The sequence below is a fragment of the Cydia strobilella genome, chromosome 18, assembly GCF_947568885.1.
Source record: "Cydia strobilella chromosome 18, ilCydStro3.1, whole genome shotgun sequence".
Classification (NCBI taxonomy): Eukaryota; Metazoa; Arthropoda; class Insecta; order Lepidoptera; family Tortricidae; genus Cydia; species Cydia strobilella.
The window spans coordinates 12,853,325-12,876,282 of record NC_086058.1 but is presented as its reverse complement, the minus strand read 5'-3'; the positions used below and the strand labels follow the sequence as shown (position 1 = coordinate 12,876,282).

The 22,958-nt window shown below is 36.9% G+C and overlaps 1 protein-coding gene across 1 annotated transcript in view; it reads left to right on the top strand.

Moving 5' to 3' along the window:
- The first annotated feature begins 1,556 nt into the window (after positions 1–1,556).
- The window catches only part of LOC134749677 (uncharacterized), a 71,582-nt gene continuing 50,180 nt past the window's right edge, over positions 1,557–22,958 (top strand). Inside the window, exons 1-2 of the mRNA XM_063684695.1 lie at positions 1,557–1,653; positions 4,498–4,514. Of these exons, the coding sequence (XP_063540765.1) occupies positions 1,557–1,653; positions 4,498–4,514 (114 nt within the window). The remainder of the gene's footprint in view (positions 1,654–4,497; positions 4,515–22,958) is intronic.

Here is a 22,958-nt window from a genome sequence, read left to right as displayed (position 1 = left end):
GTCGAACAGATAAAATCATAGTTCTTTAAAGGTCTATTAACTCGGTATTGCTGTTATTTTGTAATCACAAATCTGCAATTACTTACATAGGTAAGTATTCGTCTTTAACAATATATTTACTTGTAGCAGCATTTAAGGCCAATCTAAACGGGACAACCTGATTAAATTGTCAAATTAATTGTATGGTGTGAAAGCATACATGAAACTGGCTCATCGATCCCACTTGATTTGATTGTAAGATTGTGACCTATCAAATCAGGAAGGGGGGCGGGAAAATTCCAATATTTGACGCTAGTTTGCGTGGTACGGAACACTTTTTATTAATTTAGTGAGCCCGAATGTCACTAATAATTACTAAATTAGTAACTAAGTTGCGTGTGGACGCTAGATGAGATGTATGGCAATTTTATCCCCAGAAATCTTTCTCTAAGAAATGCTCCTAGCAAATGGTGCTATATTTTTGCGGAAACTAATTTTCTTGCCCAGTAGCATTGATCCATTTATTTTTAATATCGGCATCTTGTGGTAACCTACAATAATTAATAATAAAGAAATAGAAAATATAAAACGTTTATTCATGGCACATTGCATGCATTGTACGCATAAGTGCATTAAGGCCCTGGTCTAATTATATTAACGATGAAAATATGATGGGTGTAAAAAACAAAAACGTATGTAAAGGAATACGAAGGTTTGAAAGGTTGCCATGAAATGACCCCGACTTAACTTAGTGCTTGATGAGCAGAGCTGCCATATTTACTAAGACATTGATTATCCCAAGTAATAATTAGAAACGTGTCTAAAATAATAATTTATTACCGAACCAAACATCAAACTTGAAATATCGTAACTTTAACTTTGTCGATATAAATATCGACATTGCGCAGCATCTGAGTAGCGAAGTTATTTGACATTTAGGATAGCGAATATTCCAGATAAACGTAAAGAATCGTGACAAAGGATTGTGAACTCTAAGTTCTAACTGATAAAATATAGATTTACTTAACGAACATTCCTAAATAATGCAAAATAAACAGATTTTTCGTATTTATTGGATTATATTTAAATAAATAACCACCGGTGATAGGAAATACCTCCACGTGAAAGATTTTTTAAACCGCTGTGATTTTTGCAGCTTAATACTGCACAATACGGCATTTTAAATTTAATTATCAATTTTTGTTAGACGAGCGTACGTACTACGTGAATGTCATTCGAGCATGAAGTTTACACAACAACTGAGCATAGTCTGTGCATAAAGTGAGTCGGTCGCTACTAACTGTCGGATAGACGGGAACGCCCACTTGCCATCTCCATCCTACTCCGTGTTTTGAACTTTATGCCAAAGTGATAGGGTTCAATTTTACATAGGTTTTTTCTGACACCCTTATGCCCTATAAAGGGTAAATATGGATTTTTAACCCCCAACGCAAAAAAAGAGTTGTTACTTATAAGTTTGACCGCATGTGTGTTTGTCTGTCGGATGTACCGATTTGGATCCGTTTTTTTTTAAAGCAGGGATTTTATAGCTTGACAAAATCGTACGTGCCACTCCCATGGACCGCGGGCGACGGGGGACGGGTGATCACACGGTGATCAGGATCAAAGGTGACAGTGGGGGCGGTATGAAGTGTGCGGGCGACGGGCCCGGCAGTCAGGTAGGGAGACCCTTTTTCAGGGTTCCGTACCCAAAGGGTAAAACCCTATTACTAAGACTCCGCTGTCCGTCTGTCTGTCACCAGGCTGTATCTCATGAACCGTGATAGCTAGACAGTTGAAATTTACACAGATGATGTATTTCTGTTGCCGCTACAACAATAAATACTAAAAAGTACGGAACCCTCGGTGGGCGAGTCCGACTCGCACTTGGCAAGTTTACTGCTAGCAACTGCTAGGCTACCAATGCCTCCATTGTAACTTGTAGTTGCGTGCATGGTACCTATTACTTGAATATTAAATATTAATTTTTATTCATTTCGAATATCAAATGGGTGATAATAAGTACATCGAATTTCTCTAATATCACTTTTTCACGGCTTTCTAGGTAGGTAAGTAAAATGCTGCCTTGTCTGTGCGGAAAGAGAAGAGGCTGTGGGGTGGCTCTAAACTTTATAGAACCACCCAACAGAGTCTAAAGGGGCCCACTGATTACCAGTCCGCCGGACGATATCGGCCTGTCAGTTGTTCGGAACTGTCAAATCTTTGTTCTGATAGGCTGATATCGTCCGGCGGACTAATTATCAGTGGGCCCCATAAAGGTCCTAATTAGTCCTTATTATTAACTAGTCTCGACGTTCGACGTAAACGCCCGGCGGGCGCGGCGGTGGTCCCTCGGAATGCGCCCTGCCTTTCTCGGATTCTCGCCGGACTCAAAATTGGATATTTCGGCCATTGTCAAACCAGACTGCATTTTACGACTTTTTGCATGTCATTTCGTAACTTTCAGTGCTTTTGACCGCTGTAGAAGGATCTTAGTGTAGGCGTTATTAAGCATTGTTTACATGACACATATTCATAATTAATTGTACAAAACAGATATTACATTAGGGTAAGTTCACACATGAACCCTGTTAGGGCACAGCAAGTATTTCTTAAAACTTAACTATAACTAGGAGGTGAGTGCAGGTATATTATGTAGGTACATAAATTAAAATTAACGCATTTCGATACTTATTTGGATTTGAGATGTTAAGGGCATGTCACATGCTCGTTGCTGTTCTTTGGCATATTATTTATTTGTTTATTTAAGCTTTATTGCACAAAACAAAAATAATGTACAAATGGCGTACTTAACTATGGAAAACAACTGAACAACTAATAATTCTGATAATCTACATTATAGAATACACAAATAAAAATACTAGAATATATATAATTTATACATACATATATACACACATAATATCACTACATACATAGTATAAAACAGTCTCTTTCAGCTGTCTGTCCGTCTGTCCTTATGTATGCTTACTTGCTTAGATCTTTAAAACTACGTAACGGATTTTGATGCGGGTTTTTTAATAGATAGTGATTCAAGAGGAAGTTGTGTATGTATAATGTGTAAAGGTTTTGTGTAAATTAGTTGAACTATCCGTGCGAAGCCGGGGCGGGTCGCTAGTATAATATATAATGATGGACGCTAGGACGCTACTGGATCTCTTGTTTCAGCAGGTACGTATAGCAACAGCTTGAAAGCTAACTTGCTCGGGGCTATTAGGGATACCAGATACAAATTTTGAATTTCCTGCGAAAATTCCTGAAATGCGAATCGGTTATTAATATATTTAATATGTCTATGTCTCACGGAAGTTTTGTTATTAAAATTATATTATGTTATATTGCAAATGCGAATAAAAAAAGTCAAATAATTCTGACAATTTTGTATTCCGTCCGCATTCCTGACAAAAGGCGAAAATTCCTGACATCTGGTAGCCCTACTCGGGGCTCGGGGGCCTCGAGGCTTGTCCAATATTGAGAGGGAGTGAATTCCAGAGACGACTTGCCTGGACAACAAAGAAGTTCGTCGTAAACCCAGTGCGGTGAGCAGGAATTGAAAGTTTGAGAACACGAGATGTACGCAGCTCACAGCCAGGACGAGGATTATCAAACAGGAAGTTATTATGAGGAACTCAGCTTAGAACTTAAAATTCATGTCAAACACTGCTATTATAACTAAGTTCAATTGAAATTAGGCATTTGGTCTATACGAGCTTACACGCGCGTACGCGTACGCCCATATAAAACGCGAGTCTGAAACCGCCCTAAGCGTGGAGCGAAAAGTTGTGTGACATTATGTATTATGATAGGTATTTATATTTATTTATGAACCTAATAAATTGTTAGGTACTTACCCAGAGAGCTCACCGAACCACGCATCCAAATACATAATTGGACAAGCGTTTTGGTCAGCCAAACCTTGCCATGCCAAAATGTTAATTTGATAGTTTTAAGTAAAGAGAAGTCATTGGATGCACCAAGTTATGATCAGGGAGTAATATGGTAATATGTGGTATTACCTAACGCCGGTAGCATCAGGGAGGGGCTCAGACACTTTCAGTTTCTATGGCACAGTCGAGTCGCGAGCACGCGTCACTTTACGCAACAAAGTCCAACCCGATCCAACCCGCATTCGAATGACATACTTTTTATTATCAATCTTATCCATTACGACATACATATTAGTAAAATTTTAAAATTAAAATCTATAATATTACGTAATAAATATAGAAAATAAAACTGTAAATAATTTTGTTCGAAAATTCGTAAATAATCGATTCACCATAGTTTTCGCGCCATTTCGCCAGCGCGCCGTTTCGAAATTTAAAAAGTTGAGTAAATATTGGGTGTTTTATGATAGACGGTACGTGCTTGATAAAACATTAAAATATCTGGGTCAGTGTGTTACTTTTTATTTGTATTTTATAACTATGTGCAGAACCAAGTGTTTTTTATATGTGTTGCGTGATGTGCTTGTTTAGTGAAGGTATATTATCGGAGGCACCATCTGTCGAAAAGTGAGTATAATTTTTTTTCACCATTTAAAAACCTTATAGTTGGTCAAGCAAATCTTGTCAGTAGAAAAAGGCGCGAAATTCAAATTTTCTATGGGACGATATCCCTTCGCGCCCGCGCCTACATTTTATAAATTTGCCGCCTTTTTCTACTGACAAGATTTGCTTGACCAACTATAATTTATTTCCTCAGAAGTTTTGCGAATTTTTTTTCTACTCTAATTGGCGGTGTAGAGCTAACTTAACAAAATGTAAATTGAATAAATAACATTGAATATTTAGCTGATTCTAATAATTTATTCTTAGTTAGACGCAATCACACTGGAGGACTAATTAAAATAAGTAAGTATGATTAAGTACGGCCGCTATGAAGCTCAAAAGTGGTCAAGTTTTTAGGGTTCCGTACCCAAAGGGTAAAAACGGGACCCTATTACTGAGACTCCGCTGTCCGTCTGTCCGTCTGTCACCAGGCTGTATCTCATGAACCGTGATAGCTAGACAGTTGAAATTTTCACAGATGATGTATTTCTGTTGCCGCTATAACAGCCACTACTAAAAACAGAATAATATAAATATTTGAATGGGGCTCCCATACAACAAACGTGATTTTTTTGCTGTTTACTTTCGTAATGGTACGGAACCCTTCGTGCGCGAGTCCGACTCGCACTTGGCCGGTTTTTTATTTGTATGTCTGCATCTTTCGCATTCACCAATTCGGCATTGAATTAATTAAGATTGACATTAAGAGTATGGCACCAAATAGGTATATATCTGTTTCATTAGCACGTAAGTAAATATTCTTCATTGCACCAATAATTATACATTTAACATACAAGTAAAACTACAAAAAAATTGTAAAGGAAAAATAGAACCAGGTAACAACGGGCGGTCTTATCGCTAAAAAGCGATCTCTTCCAGACAACCTTTGGGAAATAACTAAATAATTGAAATAAAACTATGAAAACGGATTATATCGCGTATATTGAATTTATAATACATCCCGACGTTTCGAACTCTTTACAGCGTTCGTGGTCAACGGGTGACTAATAATTGAAATTTAAACGAAGTCTCATGCTCAAGTTCGCAAAACAAATTTCGTAAAACTACACAGGTAGTTTTGTAATTATTGATATAAATATGTAAAATACTTAGTGTATTTAGAATCAAACTAATTACACTAAAGCCTTTAGGTGGGCCAGGACAGATTCGTATTAAGGCAGTTGGGTTTTAGGCCAGAGTAAGTACGACTCTGTTGAGGTCTGATTTGCTATAGGTATGTTTCTGAATAAAGCAGTCTCGACATACGACTTATGATATGGAAGTCACTTTCTCTTTAAACCAATTTCTGAGTAGGACAGATTCGAATAAAGGGGTCCCGTGACATGACAGTACTACGTCAGATTGGTAACGAGTTGGATTAGGACTAATGCAGTTTCTTATTTCATCCGATTAGCAACGATTCGAGTAAGAAATTGAACAGAATCTTTTAATGATGAATAACGTCACACTAAATCAATAGGTAGGTAGGTTAGGTTCGTTAGGTTGCTTTAGATGCCCGAAGGGCAAACCGCCGAGAAATAAGAGCCCCGCACAGCGGGGCTCCGTCGACTCAGGGTAAGAAGGAAATGTTCAATGGACAAGTATCTATTTTGGCATAATGGTACATATTTTGTGGATAATTTTTTTTTTTATAACAGAATCCGATCAACATCGAGTCGGTCGTACTCGGAATTACACATACTAAGATTCCAATATGTAATTTTCTGTCCTACTCCGAATTCGGCATAATGAGAATCTGAAGTGCTAGGAATTTGAGATTTTAATAACCTAACATTTTAGGAACTTGGATAACTTAGAAAATGCCCTATTCATAATGAAACCTATTTAGAATGCCCACTAAAGTTGCCCAAGGGTACAAGTACGAACTGTCCAAAGCAGATTTCATAACTAGGTATTTTATTGCTTGTGGTCTTCTGCTAAGTGCAAAAAAATGGCCAGTATAAAAAGCGCTAGGTTATGTTTAAAACCAGGTATAACTGATGGACCAAGATATATTTACTATTAAGCAGGCAATGGTTACCTAAATGTCAACAGCTTTTTACCGTGGTATTTGAATTACATGTTTGGAGCTTAAGAGTCCCCGGCAAGCTCGGTTCTCTATACAAACCAAAGAGGATATAATAAGATAGAGTGGTACTGTCATGACAGATGGCAGTGAACTTATAGCGGTTACAAAATTTACTATGACATGTCATAGTAAATTTTGTAACCGCTATAAGTTCACTGCCATCTATCGACATACTTTAAAACTAAAAATGAAGATTTATAAAAATACGTTAAAATGTATTTAAATATGGATAAATGATTTTTTTATTTGCATTAATGATTTTTATATGATTTTGACCCATGTTCTTTCACTGATATGCGTTAAAATTATCAATAACAAACGAAACCGTCAACGCCCTCTACACGAGAGTAGGCCAAAACTAGTGGCGCCCTCTGATCGAGAATCAAATTTTCGTGATTTTCGAGGCACGTTTTTTCCTTAGACTGTATCCATCTAAAGGTACGATCTGACAACACTGTCAATCACACATGCTATCTACCATGCTCGACGCAATGTTGGCGCTACTGCGCAGCGACGCCATTTTCCATAGCGCTGACATGACGCCGACGCTCAAAAGACGAGTGTGGGGTGGCCTTTTATCTCATTATCGCCGACTTCTGGTCTAGTGCCGTATAACGGAACAATTATATCATTGTCTTGTCAGTCTCACGGCAGACTCATTGCATTGACAAGAAAATAATAAAGAATACTATCATTGGGTTTCTCATAAGTAAATTTCTGAAGTAATGTAATGTCGTCTTAGAGTCCAGTATAACAATGGTTTCAGGATGCTGTTGGGCTGCCGCGTTATTGTAGTGCATCGCAGATGTTTACTGATGCACACACGGACAGCTTTGCAGCTATTTTGCGCAAAAGAGTGGCATCCTTAGTGAAGAGGTTGCGGGGCAGCCCAAACAGCATACTAAACACCATTGCAGAGCGATGTGAGGGGCGCTTCCAGAAGCACTGGAACCTTTTACATTGCTCGCTAGGTTATGTATGATTGTTCTTGAGTGTGTTATTATGTATATATTAATTTAAGGTACCTACTAATACTAGCTCTAAGTAAACTTTTGTTACTAACAACTATGGAAATTATGTTTCCGAAATAAATTATTTGAATTGAATTGAATTGAATATGTATACAACATACAACAATCGTTAGTTGTATACGTGTATGCCTATGTATAAGTCGCTATGAACTTATTTGATCACCAAATTTTTACCTCTCTAACCTCTCAGATAGCTAAGTACCTACTTAGTTCTTTTAGTTTAGATTAAGAATTCTGAAAGTTTTCGTGGTAATTTTTTTGTTAAATATCTTGTACTAGTACTTGTAATAGTAGTCATCAAGAATGTCTCAAGGAATAAGAGACGGTAATAAAGCGCAATACAAAAAATACGGACATGAGACTGCGGTGGTGCTGAAAAGGAACGTGACTGTATTGCTACAGATAGACAGTCTTTATTATATAGTTGTCTAGCATCTGTTTTTGCAGATCTATAAATGATACGGTTCCGAGCGGATGTGATGCCTCGGAGTCTGGAATGCACGCTACGTTGTCTTAAGGCGGATTTTACTTACGCAGCGTCTTACGTAAGCGAACAACTCGCGAACGCGAAGCGAAGCGACCCGGCGCGGCGCGGCGGGCCCACGTAGGACACTTCTACATATTACATATATATAGGTATCAAAGGATTGATTCACCCCCCGCCACATCGCTTCGCTTCGCGTTCGCGTGTTGTTCGCCAACGCTGCGGCTGCGTTACATTGGCACACCCGCGCACGTGCGCCTGCTCCGTGCACCCGCACCAGGTAGCGGACGCCCTTATTGTCTTTGTTTATATTGTTGATTAATGATTAAGCTAGCTCTCAACCGTAAGATACTCCGTAGGGTTTTACGTGGTTCAAAAGCGTTTAGGAAAACGGGCGTCTTCTTCGTAGACATTAACATAGTTTTCATAAGGGTTTGGATAAGGTCAAGTGAGAAAATTTGGCTATAAACGATGCGGCGCGGGGTGAATCCCTATTATAGGTATCAAAGGATTGATTCTATAATAGAAGTGTCGCGAACGCGAATGCCGTGGGCCTGCCGCGCCGCGCCGCTACGCTTCGCTTCGCGTTCGCGATTTGTTCGCTTACGTAAGACGCTGCGTAACTCATGGTGGTCTTACTAAATAAGTTATTGAATTATGAAACAAAGAGCTCAAATCTTTATATTAAAGACTAGAGTTCATTATACTGATATTAATCTGAAATATGAGCCGTTACAAGGATTATTTTAATGTAAAATAAGTCATAATGAACTCCGAATACGGTAGCAGAGATAAACTACTCCGATCATCACCTTGCGAAAGTATTAGCATCTATTAACATTTTCAATTTTGGATATAAGTAGGTCTTACTATGAGTTTGACGAACCATTCGCCAGCGACTGCATAAACTCACTCGCAATGCGTTTCGCTCGTACCAAAGAGAATTAAGAAGACATAGTGCTCACTCCGTACATCGGTTTTGTTACCAAAAAGACAATTATTTTCGTAGTCTACATCTAGCGTCAAGTGGCGGAACTCTCAGTACTGCTGATAATAGATGTCGCGGCAAACGGAAAGCCTAATTCTCAACGATTTTCAGCTAATATTATAACTGGATCAACCGGAACTCTATAAATTGTTGCGCAAAACACGTTTCGTCAGTCGCGACACATGTGACATCTAGTGTCGAGTAGCAGTACTAATAGTTCCGTTCTTGACGCTAGATGTCGACTACGAAAATAATGGTCTTTTTGGTAACAAAACCGATGTATGGAGTGAGCACTATGTCTTCTTAATTCCCTTTGCTCGTACCATTCGTACTCAATATCGCAAAAATAATTTGGATGTTTCATACTTTTTGACAGATTAGGAGCCTGGTTCAGATTTTACAATTTGTTATGGATTTGAACTAATACGATCATAAAGATATCTCACGCTGCCTGGTACATGCGAAGTGACGTGAAAGCCGTGCGTGAGATGCGCGCCAGGCGTCGTATCAAAACTAGTTCAAAACCATATCAAATTGTTAAATCGGAATCGTGCTCCGTCTATGTTGTCTATGGAGAGTAAAAGTTACAAATACAAATAGTTTATTTGGTTTAACAATATGATACACTTTACATTTTAAAAGGCTGGAGTCTCCCATTAAGTAAAACCATAGAGTAACTTATACTAGAGCGGTACCGGTACCCCAGTAAATTCACTGCCATCTGTCGACACACTTTAAAACTAAAAATGAAGATTTATAAAAATACGATAGAATGTATTTAAATATAGATAAATGATTTTTTTATTTGCATTAATTATTTTTATGATTTTGACCCATGTTCTTTCACTGATATGCGTTAAAATTGTTAAATAACAAACGAAACCGTCAACGTCATCTATACGACTGTAGGCCAAAACTAGTAGCGCCCTCTGAACGAGAATCAAATTTTCTTGATTTTCGAGGCACGTTTTTTCCTTAGACTGTATCCATCTATTACGTAAAACAATACTTGTGACGGGAGAGCCCGCACTTCCATTAGGAAATAGGGTACTTAACAAACTGTACTTAACTTAATTAATATAATTTATACAAATTATTATACAATTTACAATTTATGATCAGTTTCAATTGTGTAATTACAATTAAAGATCTTTAATATTGTATAACAAAATTATAATAATTTAATTATATTTTAGGTGAGTGTGTGCGTGTCTCTCTGTGTGTGTAAAAGTTGCTCAGTATAACCTATAAAACACCCCGTATTGCAAGTGAGATTGACTTCGAGTGAGTTGAGGAATTCGCTAGCATTTGGGATCGCGGTAAACTCATGGTAGGGTCTGGTATGGTCTGGTCGACATCACACGTAGGAGTAAATAAATGCAATATTTATGTGCATATTCGTTTTGGATATGACTGTGGCGCCTTGGCGGGTTAGGGACAGGACTCTTGTGACATTTGACAGCAAATAAATTGTATTAAGACTTCATATAGGTCTCAGAATAATAAAATATAGGTAATAGCTTTCACAAATTTGGAGACTGCCCCGGGCGCCATATCCTCTAGCTACGCCCCTGAATGACATTTTATAAAAGATGTGTAAGTAAAAAAATCTGGCCAAATTAGCTTCGACCGGCCCTACAGGTTGGACGTGACATCTCGCCACCTCCGTATCCTGGTCTTTGTTAGGTCATCAAGACATTACGTCGTGAGTAGCCACGGGGTGTTCGTAAATTCTTATGATTATAAAATTTGCAGCTTTTGCGTTGCGCAAACAATAATAATAACCGCAAGGCAAACATCACGATCTGTCATCACGGATTACGGTACTAACAGCAAATTTTGCTTTCCAATAGTAGACCGTATATCTTCGCAATAAGGGTAACTTGATCAAGAGGGTTTAATGTTTATGTAGGAACCTAATCAAAATATGTCTGCTACCATCGTGTACACTGTTACTTGATAATATTTAAACCTGAAAAAAAAACTAACCGTCGCCATGTCCCACACTAACAAACTAACATATTTGTATATACTAACAGGGCAAGTTAAATTAAATAAAAGCTTGTAAAAACAGCTAAGCACTGGCTTATCATCCTCTTTTGATAATGAAGTAATGGCAATAATCGTGCTCGTCATATAAAAAAAATACTATGCTATTTGTTTGTAGGTATATTATATTTACATACATATTTGTATACTAGTCAACATCTACAAATAACATAGAATGACATTGTATAGCGTATAGAGTATGGATGGTATAGAAAGGATCGCAATCTCTTATGGCAGAATTGTTGTAAAAGTGACTGCGTTAAGCTTTAAATAATAGTTCCTAATCTCTCCGTTGGCGCTAGTTAGGCTCTGGGACATAAGTATAACATTAACCATATAAGGCAACAAATAACCCGACCAAATTACGTAAGTTGTTTTTGGTAGTATTTCGGTGTATGGTGGCGCCGCCTAATTACTGTTTTTTGATGGACACTTTTCACACAGAGATTTGGCTCCTTTATACAGTCTCCATGGTATAGAGTAAACCGGCCAAGTGCGAGTCGGACTCGCGCACCTAGGGTTCCGTACTTTTTAGTATTTGTTGTTATAGCGGCAGCAGAAATACATCGTCTGTGAAAATTTCAACTGTCTAGCTATCACGGTTCATGAGATACAACCTGGTGACAGACAGACAGACGGACAGCGGAGTCTTAGTAATAAGGGTCCCGCTTTTACCCTTCGGGTACGGAACCCTAAAAACGGATAGTCTACCCAGCCAGCCATGCCACTGTCTTAGTACAATACAGTTCAGTAACACTTAATATTTATAAACATGTAACAGTCGAAATTGAACTAATCTTCAGTCTGATTTGGACACTCATTTGTTATGAAACAAAACGAAGATTTTGTTTTTAAATCAATGATCGTGTTTACGATCAATTTCGATTCGGTTCATAGTTTCATCAAACAAAGGTGAAGATGTTTAAATATCAGTGGTTGGTTGTTATTATTATGATTCATGCACTTGGTCAGGTTCAGATCTTGCTAGACATTGGATATATAGGTATGGTCGAGTTCACAAATATCTTTAAGGGGCTTCTATATAAACGGGCCATATTTTCACTGCAATATGTGGCCGGCAACTATTGGTGCCCCTCTCTTACTCACATGTTAGAGAAAGACACCAATAGTTGTCGGCCAATGTTCCAAAAATATATTGACACAACCTTATTGTCAGTGTCCTAGAGGCCTGTAACTATATATGTATTTGGAACGTTGGCTCGTAAAGATGTAACAAAATTTCAAAAACCGGCCAAGTGCGAGTCGGACTCGCGCACGAAGGGTTCCGTACCATTACGCTCAAAATGGGCAAAAAAATCACGTTTGTTGTATGAGAGCCCCACTTAAATATTTATTTTATTCTGTGTTTAGTATTTGTTGTTATAGCGGCAACAGAAATACATCATCTGTGAAAATTTCAGCTGTCTAGCTATCACGGTTCATGAGATATAACCTGGTGACAGACGGACAGACAAACAGTGGAGTTTTAGTAATAGGGTCCCGTTTTTACCCTTTGGGTATGGAATAAATTAGGAAATCTAAATGATTATGAAACTATCTGTGTCGGACTGTTTTGATTTCTTGGCTAACTGGTCTGATATTAGTTTTGAATACCACGCCTCTAATTGCGGCAGTCAGTTAGGCCATTTTTGGCCATGTTTGAAGGGATCTAGCGCCTTAAAAAACAAAAATATTTAACAAAAGCAAAACAGTCCGACACATATTGACAATATTATTCTGTTGAAAAATTTCAAAAACTACGGAGGAAACAGTCGAATACGTTTGTATGGAGTAATGACCACTCCTGTTGCCTCTTAATCAATATTATAAATTTATAAATATTATAAATAAATCAATATTTTAAATTTACATACAGACTTGTGTTTGTTACTTATTCAACTTTTGAAATTTACAACTAAAATCAATGATTTTAAGTGCTACTTCGCTCAAAAGAGAGGGCTCACGCGTACCTTCACTTAATACTAAAATGTTGTCTACGGAACCCTAAAAAATGAAGCAACTAAAACAGTTTAAAACAGTTTGCAAAAAAGAATGATAGATAGGCAAGTAACTGACACCCCATCACCCTTGACAGCTAAAGCTAACCTAACCTCAAATCATATCAGTCAGACTTCAACGCGTCAACAAGACCGCTGGCGCCCATTTAATTTGATACCAATCTCCGAGTAAAAGTAAAGGAATGCGCACGCGAAAAAGTATAAAAAATCCAAGGTCAACCGTAATGGCGTAAGAGCATGTCACTGGTAACAGTGGTAACTGGAACACGTGGTTGATATAACCTAGAATTAAAACGTCATAAGTTTCAACGAAATTCGTAATGTTATCGTTGTTTTTCTTTTGGAATCTTAGAAGTGAATTTCTGTGACTACCTTCTAAAACTAGTATCTCGCTAGCGTGCTGAAGGAAATAACAGACTTATAACGAAGCCTTAAAGCTTATTTTTAAACGAAAGACGGTTATTAATACGATTTTGTAAGGTTGATAAGTGGATTTGGCGATTTGCTACATTTAGCCTTAAGTAATTTTTGATTACCGTATAATGCTCGTTTTGAGTGTATTTTTACACTTCAGTGCAGTTCAAATTAGGGTCTGCGTAACGGAGCTTTCCTCAACGGAGTCATAAAGGTGTACACCAATTTTGTAAGTGCTAAGTGACACTTGTTTCTGTTTCTGAACAAATAATTAAACAATAATTAAATATGTAGATGTAGAGCATGCATTTTTAGGGTTCCATACACAAAGGGTAAAAACGGGACCCTATTACTAAGACTCCACTGTCCGTCTGTCCGTCTGTCTGTCTGTCTGTCTGTCTGTCTGTCTGTCTGTCTGTCTGTCTGTCTGTCTGTCTGTCTGTCTGTCTGTCTGTCTGTCTGTCTGTCTGTCTGTCTGTCTGTCTCTCTGTCACCAGGCTGTACTCATGAACCGTGATAGAAACTTGAAATTTTCACAGATGATGTATTCCTGTTGCCGCTATAACAACAAATACTAAAAACAGAATAAAATAAATATTTAAGTGGGGCTCCCAGTTCGGCCATCTCCCATTACAACAACAAACGTGATTTTTTTGTAGTTTTTTGCGTAACGGTACTGAACACCTCGTGCGCGTATATTTTGGTACCGTATTATATATACTTAAATGTTACATTTCTAAATAAATGAATGTGTTAAACTTTCAAAAAATGTCTACAGACATTTTACGTGACAAGTACTCCATTTAAAAATGAACTGTCATAGGGACCATGAAGGGACCGTGCGCGTTGGAGGGTCTGCCATCTTGTGGCCTGAATCGGAACCATAAACATGTACATCACATGTACTTTGACACTTCACGCCAAAGCAAGTGCTGCCATATTGTGGGCTACTTTGGAAGCATAAACTACATATTTACGCCTCGCGCCAAAAATCTGACGTCTCCTGTGCTGCCCCCTACAGTTTAGTAGTAGTAGTAAATCACTTTATTGTACAAAACAATAATTGTTAACATGAAATTCATATAAATTTAGGTACAAAGGCGAGCTTATCCCTATAAGGGATTTCTTCCAGCTAACCTTAGAGTAAATGAGTGGAAAATTCGAATTAGATAGATAGACAAACTTACAGAACGTACAATAATATTTAAAAAGGAAAACTACAATATTAACGTCTACGAATAACTAAAATACATCAATAGCATTATGCAATAAAATAAATATGTACTAGCATACATAAATATATAGTACTAAATAAATATTAAATAAATATATATATATATATAATATATAAATAAAATATATATATTAGCACTCAACCAAATCACAGTTCGTGGTAAAGCCAAAGCTTTTTCAGAATAACTTTGAGTGATGCTACAGACCGGGACCGTTTGAGCGACAGGGGCAACTCGTTCCACAACTTCACCGCGCGTACTGTGTGTGTTTATGCACGCTCCATATACCTAGTTTTATTTTTGCATTGTCAATGTTGTCATACTTTACACCAAAGAGTAAAGTAAGTATAATAGGTACTTTACACCTTGTCATGTCAAGGTCACAGCAAATTCCAATAAAAGAAGATGAAGATGACATTTCGCGCAACACAGACGTTATCACAGACGTTTTTATGTAACGTCATACCTTGGTCATACGTAAGCTTTTTGTGTTTTTAGTGGAACACCAAAAGCTAAGGAAATGGCCAGTTATTCTCGTCAAACGGCTAATATAATGTTTACACGAGTTATGACACCCGACCTCATTTAGTTAGTCTGACTCCAATTGCACACTTGCGAATAATGTGCAGTGGTTAAATATATTTTTATGATAAAAACTGGTGTAACGGCTCTAGCTAAGATGATGAAGAAAAGTATTGAAGCGAATTACCGCACACGAGATCTGAGAATTGAAATTGTAGGGGATCCCGCTTGTCCCTCTTCACCTCACGTTCGGCGGCTTCGGCGCACGGCGCGCGGCGCAGCGCACACTGTCCCGTATCATCAGCTCAAAATATATGCCCCGAGCAAAAACTCCGATAATACCGACAGACCACACATAAAAATGTGTGGCCTGTACGCAATTATGAGTGACTAAAATTCTGTTACGGTGAGCGATGCAGAGCTTAGTATATGAGCTCCAAAAGTTGATTCTGGAATAAAAACTGCAAGATTAAAATTACATAAGGCTGTGACAGCCCAATGTAGTGACGGAACATGATGATAGGATTTCCATTGTAGTATAAATAATAATATCAACAAGGCAATGCATTTGCAAGGCATAGGAAAAAGTGCATTTTTTTAGATAAAAAATTATGAATCCAAGGATTAAGAACTTATAAAGCTCACTTCCCTTTATTCTACTTTATATAAATCTAGTCCGTATGCCCTAGGCCATAGGGATTTGATCTGAAGCTGACATACAGACAAATCCCGTTTGCGTTTTAGGGTCAAATCGCGGTCAGTCGGTTTCAATGTCGCTTGTGCCGTAACCGAGTGAAAAGTTTGCGTTGCGTCAGTGCAGGACGGGTGTATGCGGAGGGAACCATCAGTTATTAATTCAAAGTAAAGGGTGACTCACGATAGACCGGGCCGGGTCCGGGCCGGAGCTTCCGGCGCTTCGTTTTCTATGGAGAGCATCACGTGATCGCCCGTCATCTGTCATAGAAAAGTAAGCGTCGGAAGCTCCGGCCCGGACCCGGCCGGTCTAACGTGAGACATCCTCAAAGCCTCAAGTTCATATATCATATTTATTTATTACAACCATGGTACCATTACATATGAAGGTTTTAAGCACAAAGCTGAATAGATCCACATGAGCAATAAAATCTAAAATCTATGTAAAAAAAAAGACAAAACAATGGTCGTGACATGTCTCGATGTAGAAAGCAAGATGAAGTTGGCTCTTTGATCAGTGTACGACTTTGTTCCGATTTCAGTGAAAACGGGTGGACCCTGGTACATTGGTAAAAAGTTACATCAAACTTGAAGTAGATAGCTTACCTAAATCAGCAATAATCACTTACAGTGCAGCAAGATGCCTCCAGCATATTTGGCACGTTTGCACCAGGTATCCCGGGATTAGTCACGAGAAAATAAAGTATTAAGACGAGGTGTTTGTAATTTTGATTTAGGTAGATTATGTTATTATGTTACACTACTTGTGCACTATTGATACTGAGGGTCGTGGCCACTTTTAAGGAACAGATTCTCTTTGCCAGATTCTGATATGCCGCCACCTCTTTCTGCCTATCGCCGAATGTTGGGGATAATAGAACGTTGTGAGAATTTCGTTTGTCCATCGCTTTAAAGATGACTCACGTTAGACCGGGCCGTGTCCGGGCCGGAGCTTCCGGCGCTTACTTTTCTATGACATGACAGGTGATCACGTGAGGCTATCCATAGAAAACGAAGCGCCGGAAGCTCCGGCCCGAACACGGCCCGGTCTAACGTGAGTCATCCTTTAGGCTCCTGCGTCTCAGGTCTCAGCGGCTCACCTTAGATTTTATTGTTATTAATTTAAATACCTGTTCGTTGTAAACTGGTTCACTTCTAAATAAGCCATCCACAGCAGTCTTACTGCATCGTCTGCGCACGTAAACTTTCTCTTTGTTTTGTTGTCGGCCCGTCAATATGACCGCCTATAATTCGGTTATGAGCGGTAATCATAAACGGGTGGGAAATAATCTGTTACTCAATTTGCAAGTTTATCGCTTCATCTTGTGGTCGTATGGAGAATTACTATAGTTAGTTAACATTTAGTCTGTGTATTAAAAGGATCCTAGCAGAAATTTTAGTCAAATTTTTGTATTATTTTTGAGAACTTTTTTTTCTGCTCTATACAGCACCACCAAGATTTTCGACCTCCACACACGTAGGTATATAAAAGGTTATTAAAGGCTAGGGAATCAGGCTATAATCAAAATAAATTAAAAATCACTTAGTTACTAAAATAAACATCAGAATAAAACTTACGGGGTTATATAAAACTAATTTTAATCATAAAATAAATTAAAGAAGCCTTTTTTCCTTGACCCCTACGACATATGACGACAAAGATAAGCAGTTTACTTGAATAAACAAATTATAGTTTGTCAAGGGACTGTCTTATTTCAGGCGTAGACGGAAAGAGTCATACTGTCTTTGTCTTGCACTGGTGCTGGCGCCCAGAAGAAAGGGATGTGTATAGTTTTCTTTTTTCTTATTTATTGACAAGATTTGCTTGACCAACTATAAAAGGGAATTTAAAAAAAACCTGCCAGTTTCATCCCCCTATGCTTTGACATCTGATTAAAGAAAATAAAGAATTGGATTTTTAAATTAACGCACGTAAAGAAACGTTTTGAAAGTTCGAAACTTACAAACACCAAATACATAATGTTTAAATTAAAAAATTTAATTCCAAAATTTTCTTCGCATATTCTAAAGTTTTCTCAGGCAGTGTTCATCCTCATAAACCTAAATGATCAAGAATGATAATTTCTATTCAAGGCCTAACTCATTATGCTGATGGCACAGTGGACGTAACATTTGGGTCATCGCATAACTTAGCGTGTTTATACTATGCCAAAGTAGCGTCCGAGTCGGATAAAATTGTCACCAAATTTGATTTATGTTGATAATATGTTTCGATGTATAAGGTTAGGATTGTTTTTTTATTCATTTGTGGTCTTCATAAGTTTCATAACTGCATCGGTTCAGTCTTTAATAAAATAGCCAGGTACGAATGATTGATATGTCTAATAATATCAAATTTACAAAAATCTAGGTTAGTTGGTAATGGAATTTGTATTACTTATGCCAAAAAAAAGGTTTAAGTTTTTTGCTCGTATTATAAATTAAAAAATTAAATTACATATATCTTTATTTCAGACCCATAATATATTATTATTCTCGTTACTAAGTTTTTAATGTCTTTAAGGTAAGGTGGGGTTAAACTTAAGACTATCACCGGGGTAAGACTATCACTAGACTTATATCGACTGGGATATGGACATTGGACCGTGATTACCTTTTGTATTGTTTTCGAGCTCCCGATACATACATACATACATATAATCACGCCTATTTCCCGGAGGGGTAGGCAGAGACCACGGATTTCCACTTGCTACGATCCTGACATACCTCTTTCGCTTCTTTCGCTTCCTTCGCTTTCATAACATTCCTCATGCACGCTCGCCGGTTTAGGGTGCTCTTGACCTGGCCTTTCTTCAGGATTTCCCCGATCTGATCAGAGAAAGTCCGCCGAGGTCTGCCCCTTCCAACTCCCGTTTTTACTTCTCCCTTATACACTCTCTTTGTTAGCCTTCTTTCACTCATTCTTTCCACGTGTCCAAACCATCTCAACATACCTTTCTCAATTTTTGTCACTACATCTTCGTCCAGTCCACACTTTTCCCTTATCACACTGTCTGAGCTCCCGATATTACGACGTATAAGTATAAGTGAAACTAATTGTGAATATTTGATTCAAAACTGTAAGACTATCACTTGTAGACCTGTACCGCTGGCTATATTTTGACCCCTAGGTTATAAAAATATTAAAGTCAATTCTGTTTTCGCTTATGAATACTTTGTTAAGATGTAAATCTTACATTTTGTTTTGTGTCATATATATAATTTGCTTTTCTAGTAATTTGTTATTTTGTGGTAATTATTTTTTATTTTGAATTATCTTGGAGAAAAAAATATTCGAGAGAAAACATGTAACTGTGTTGCATTTAGGATAGTGTTTTTAGTGTGAAAACATAGTTTGTGTCAATTACGTCCACTGCAATCTGATACTATGTCATAATATTCTAAATGACACAAAAAAAAATTAGAGTTAAAAAAAATTACTTAGGTCGAATTTAATCGTTTAAATAGGTCCATTAAATGATTTTGTGTCTTATTAAGGCATAGCTTCATAAGATATTTGATGATTTTGTTGTAACAGGCTGTCACCGTTACAAAAGAATATTAAAGATATTAGAGTTTACATCTTATTAATTTGAAATGCGGGATAAATAAGATGTATGAATTTGTGTCACTTGCATCCACTGCATAAACAAATATTACAAAAATATTATTTGCGTTCAAACGAAGCTAGCGGGCGGTCTGAATGGGCAACGGAGGCCGTGCAGGGTGGGGCCGCGGCGTGACCTTGCCGTACGCAACGCATGTTTACTTCGCCTGTGCGCCAAATTAACGCAACTTATTCAAAGAAGTTACGCAAACAACACAACAACAAGCAAGCAAAGAATGCGTCGAATTATCTTTTACCTATTTAAAACTCATAGATATTGTACAATGTCACCATTATGCAAAAGAACTGTAAGTACATGTTTGATTTGCGAGCGAGCTGGCAACATTGCGCAGGGAAATCTTAAAAATATCGCGTTTACGTGAACGCCACATACATTTGTGACAGTGATAGGGAAAAGGTACCACTAAAGTAAAATTTGGTTATTAATACCGTGACTTTCTTTCATTCTTTGATAAAAAAAATTGCTATTTATGCAACAAGTGCGGAAATCATCTTTACGCACGTGTATCATACAATGTTTTACTATGCATTGTGCGAGTAAATAAAAAAACATGTCATGGCAAATAAGTTTAATTATTAAAAGGAGTGTTTTAAATCGACACGAGTTGCGAATTACCTATTCGCACGTGTATCGTACGTTTTACAGTACATATGGCCCTTTAAACTTTCGACATATGCACGGTAAGTGCTCTTTTCCGCACTAGTGCGAGAAAGTAGCACCATATGTACTGTAAAAAAAATTGAAAACAAAAAGCACTAGTGCGGAAAAGCAGTACTTTCCGCACGATATGGCTCCGTAGGAAACGCACTTTTTGAGCACATGCATTGTAAAAAAATATATAGGACTGTATCTCCTAAACCATGCGTCGCAGCGCAAAAATAATAAAATTTTCGTTCCCCTTTATGTAACCCAAAAGTAATATATGAAAAATACAATGAAAAAAAAGAAACAAAATCTTTATAGGGCTGTATTAGCTGTATCTCCTATATCGTGCATCGTAGCGCAAAAATAATCAAATTTTCGCTCCCCTTTAAGAAGCCCCTAATTAAGATTTAAAAACGCAAAAAAGAAAAAAAAGAGGAAAAAATCTTTATAGGGCTGCATCTCCTAAACCGTGCATCGTAGCACAAAAATAATCAAATTTTCGTTCCCCTTAAGAAACCCCAAAGTAATATACATAAAATACAATGAAAAAAAAAACAAAAAAAACTTTATAGGGCTGTATCTCCTAAACCGTCGTAGCGCAAAAATAATCAAATTTTCGTTCCCCTTTGTGGAACCCCAAACTAATATACAAAAAACACAATGAAAAAAAAAAACAAACAAAAAAAACTTTATAGGGCTGTATCTCCTAAACCGTGCGTGGTAGCGCAAACAGAACAAAATTTTCGTTCTCCTTTACGGAACCCCAAAATAATATACAAAAAACACAATGAAAAAAAAAAGGAAAAAAAATCTTTATAGGGCTGCATCTCCTAAACCGTGCATCGTAGCACAAAAATAATCAAATTTTCGTTCCCCTTTAAGAAACCCTTAATTAAAACTTAAAAAAAAAACCAGGAAAAAACTTTATAGAGCAATTATAGCTATATATATAGATATAATATCTCCTAAACCGTGCGTGGTGGCGCAAAAATAATAAAATTTTCCTTCCCCTTTATGCAACCCATAATTTATATTTAAAAAAAAAAGCAAAATTAAAAAAAAAAAAACATTATAGGGCTGTATCTCTTAAACCATGCGTCGTAGCGCAAAAATAATTAAAAAAAAAAAACCTTTAAGAAACCCGTAATTAATACTAAAAAAAAAAAACAAAAAAAAACCAGGAAAAAAAACTTTATAGAGCTGTATCTCCTAAACCGTGCGTGGTACCGCAAAAACAATAAAATTTTCGTTCCCCTTTATGCATCCCATAATTTATATTTAAAAAAAACGCAAAATTTAAAAAAAAATCTTTATAGGGCTGTATCTCCTAAACCATGCGTCGTAGCGCAAAAATAATAAAATTTTCGTTCCCCTTTATGAAACCCCAAAGTAATATACAAAAAACACAATGTAAAAAAGAAAAAAAGAAAAAAAACAATAAAAAATCTTTATAGGGCTGTATCTCCTAAACCATGCGTCGTAGCGCAAAAATAATAAAATTTTCGTTCCCCTTTATGCAACCCATAATTTATATTTTAAAAAAAAAGCAAAATTTAAAAAAAAACATTATAGGGCTGTATCTCTTAAACCATGCGTCGTAGCGCAAAAATAATTTAAAAAAAAACCATTTAAGAAACCCGTAATTAATACTTAAAAAAAAAAACAAAAAAAAACAGGAAAAAAAAATTTATAGGGCTGTATCTCCTAAACTGTGCGTGGTACCGCAAAAACAATAAAAGTTTCGTTCCCCTTTATGCAACCCATAATTTATATTAAAAAAAAAACGCAAAATTAAAAAAAAAAATCTTTATAGGGCTGTATCTCCTAAACCATGTGTCGTAGCGCAAAAATAATAAAATTTTCGTTCCCCTTTATGCAACCCATAATTTATATTTAAAAAAACGCAAAATTTAAAAAAAAATCATTATAGGGCTGTATCTCTTAAACCATGCATCGTAGCGCAAAAATAATTTAAAAAACCCCTTTAAGAAACCCGTAATTAATACTTAAAAAAAAAACAAAAAAAAACCAGGAAAAAAAACTTTATAGAGCTGTATCTCCTAAACCGTGCGTGGTACCGCAAAAACAATAAAATTTTCGTTCCCCTTTATGCAACCCATAATTTATATTTAAAAAAAACGCAAAATTTAAAAAAAAAAAATCTTTATAGGGCTGTATCTCCTAAACCATGCGTCGTAGCGCAAAAATAATAAAATTTTCGTTCCCCTTTATGAAGCCCCAAAATAATATACAAAAACACAAGAAAAAGAAAGAAAAAAATAATAACAAAAAAACTTTATAGGGCTGTATCTCCTAAACCGTGCATCGTAGCGCAAAAATAATCAATATCCGTTCCCCTTTAAGAAGCCCCTAATTAAGATTTAAAACGCAAAAAAGAAAAAGAGAAAAAAATCATTTTAGGGCTGTATCTCCTAAACCGTGCGTCGTAGCGCAAAAATAATAAAATTTTCGTTCTCTTTTATGAAACCCCAAAGTAATAACAAAACAAGCAATGACAAAAAAAAGAAAAAAAAAACAACAAAAAAAACTTTAGGGATCTATCTCCTAAACCGTGCATGGTAGCGAAAAATAATCAAATTTTCGTTCCCCTTAA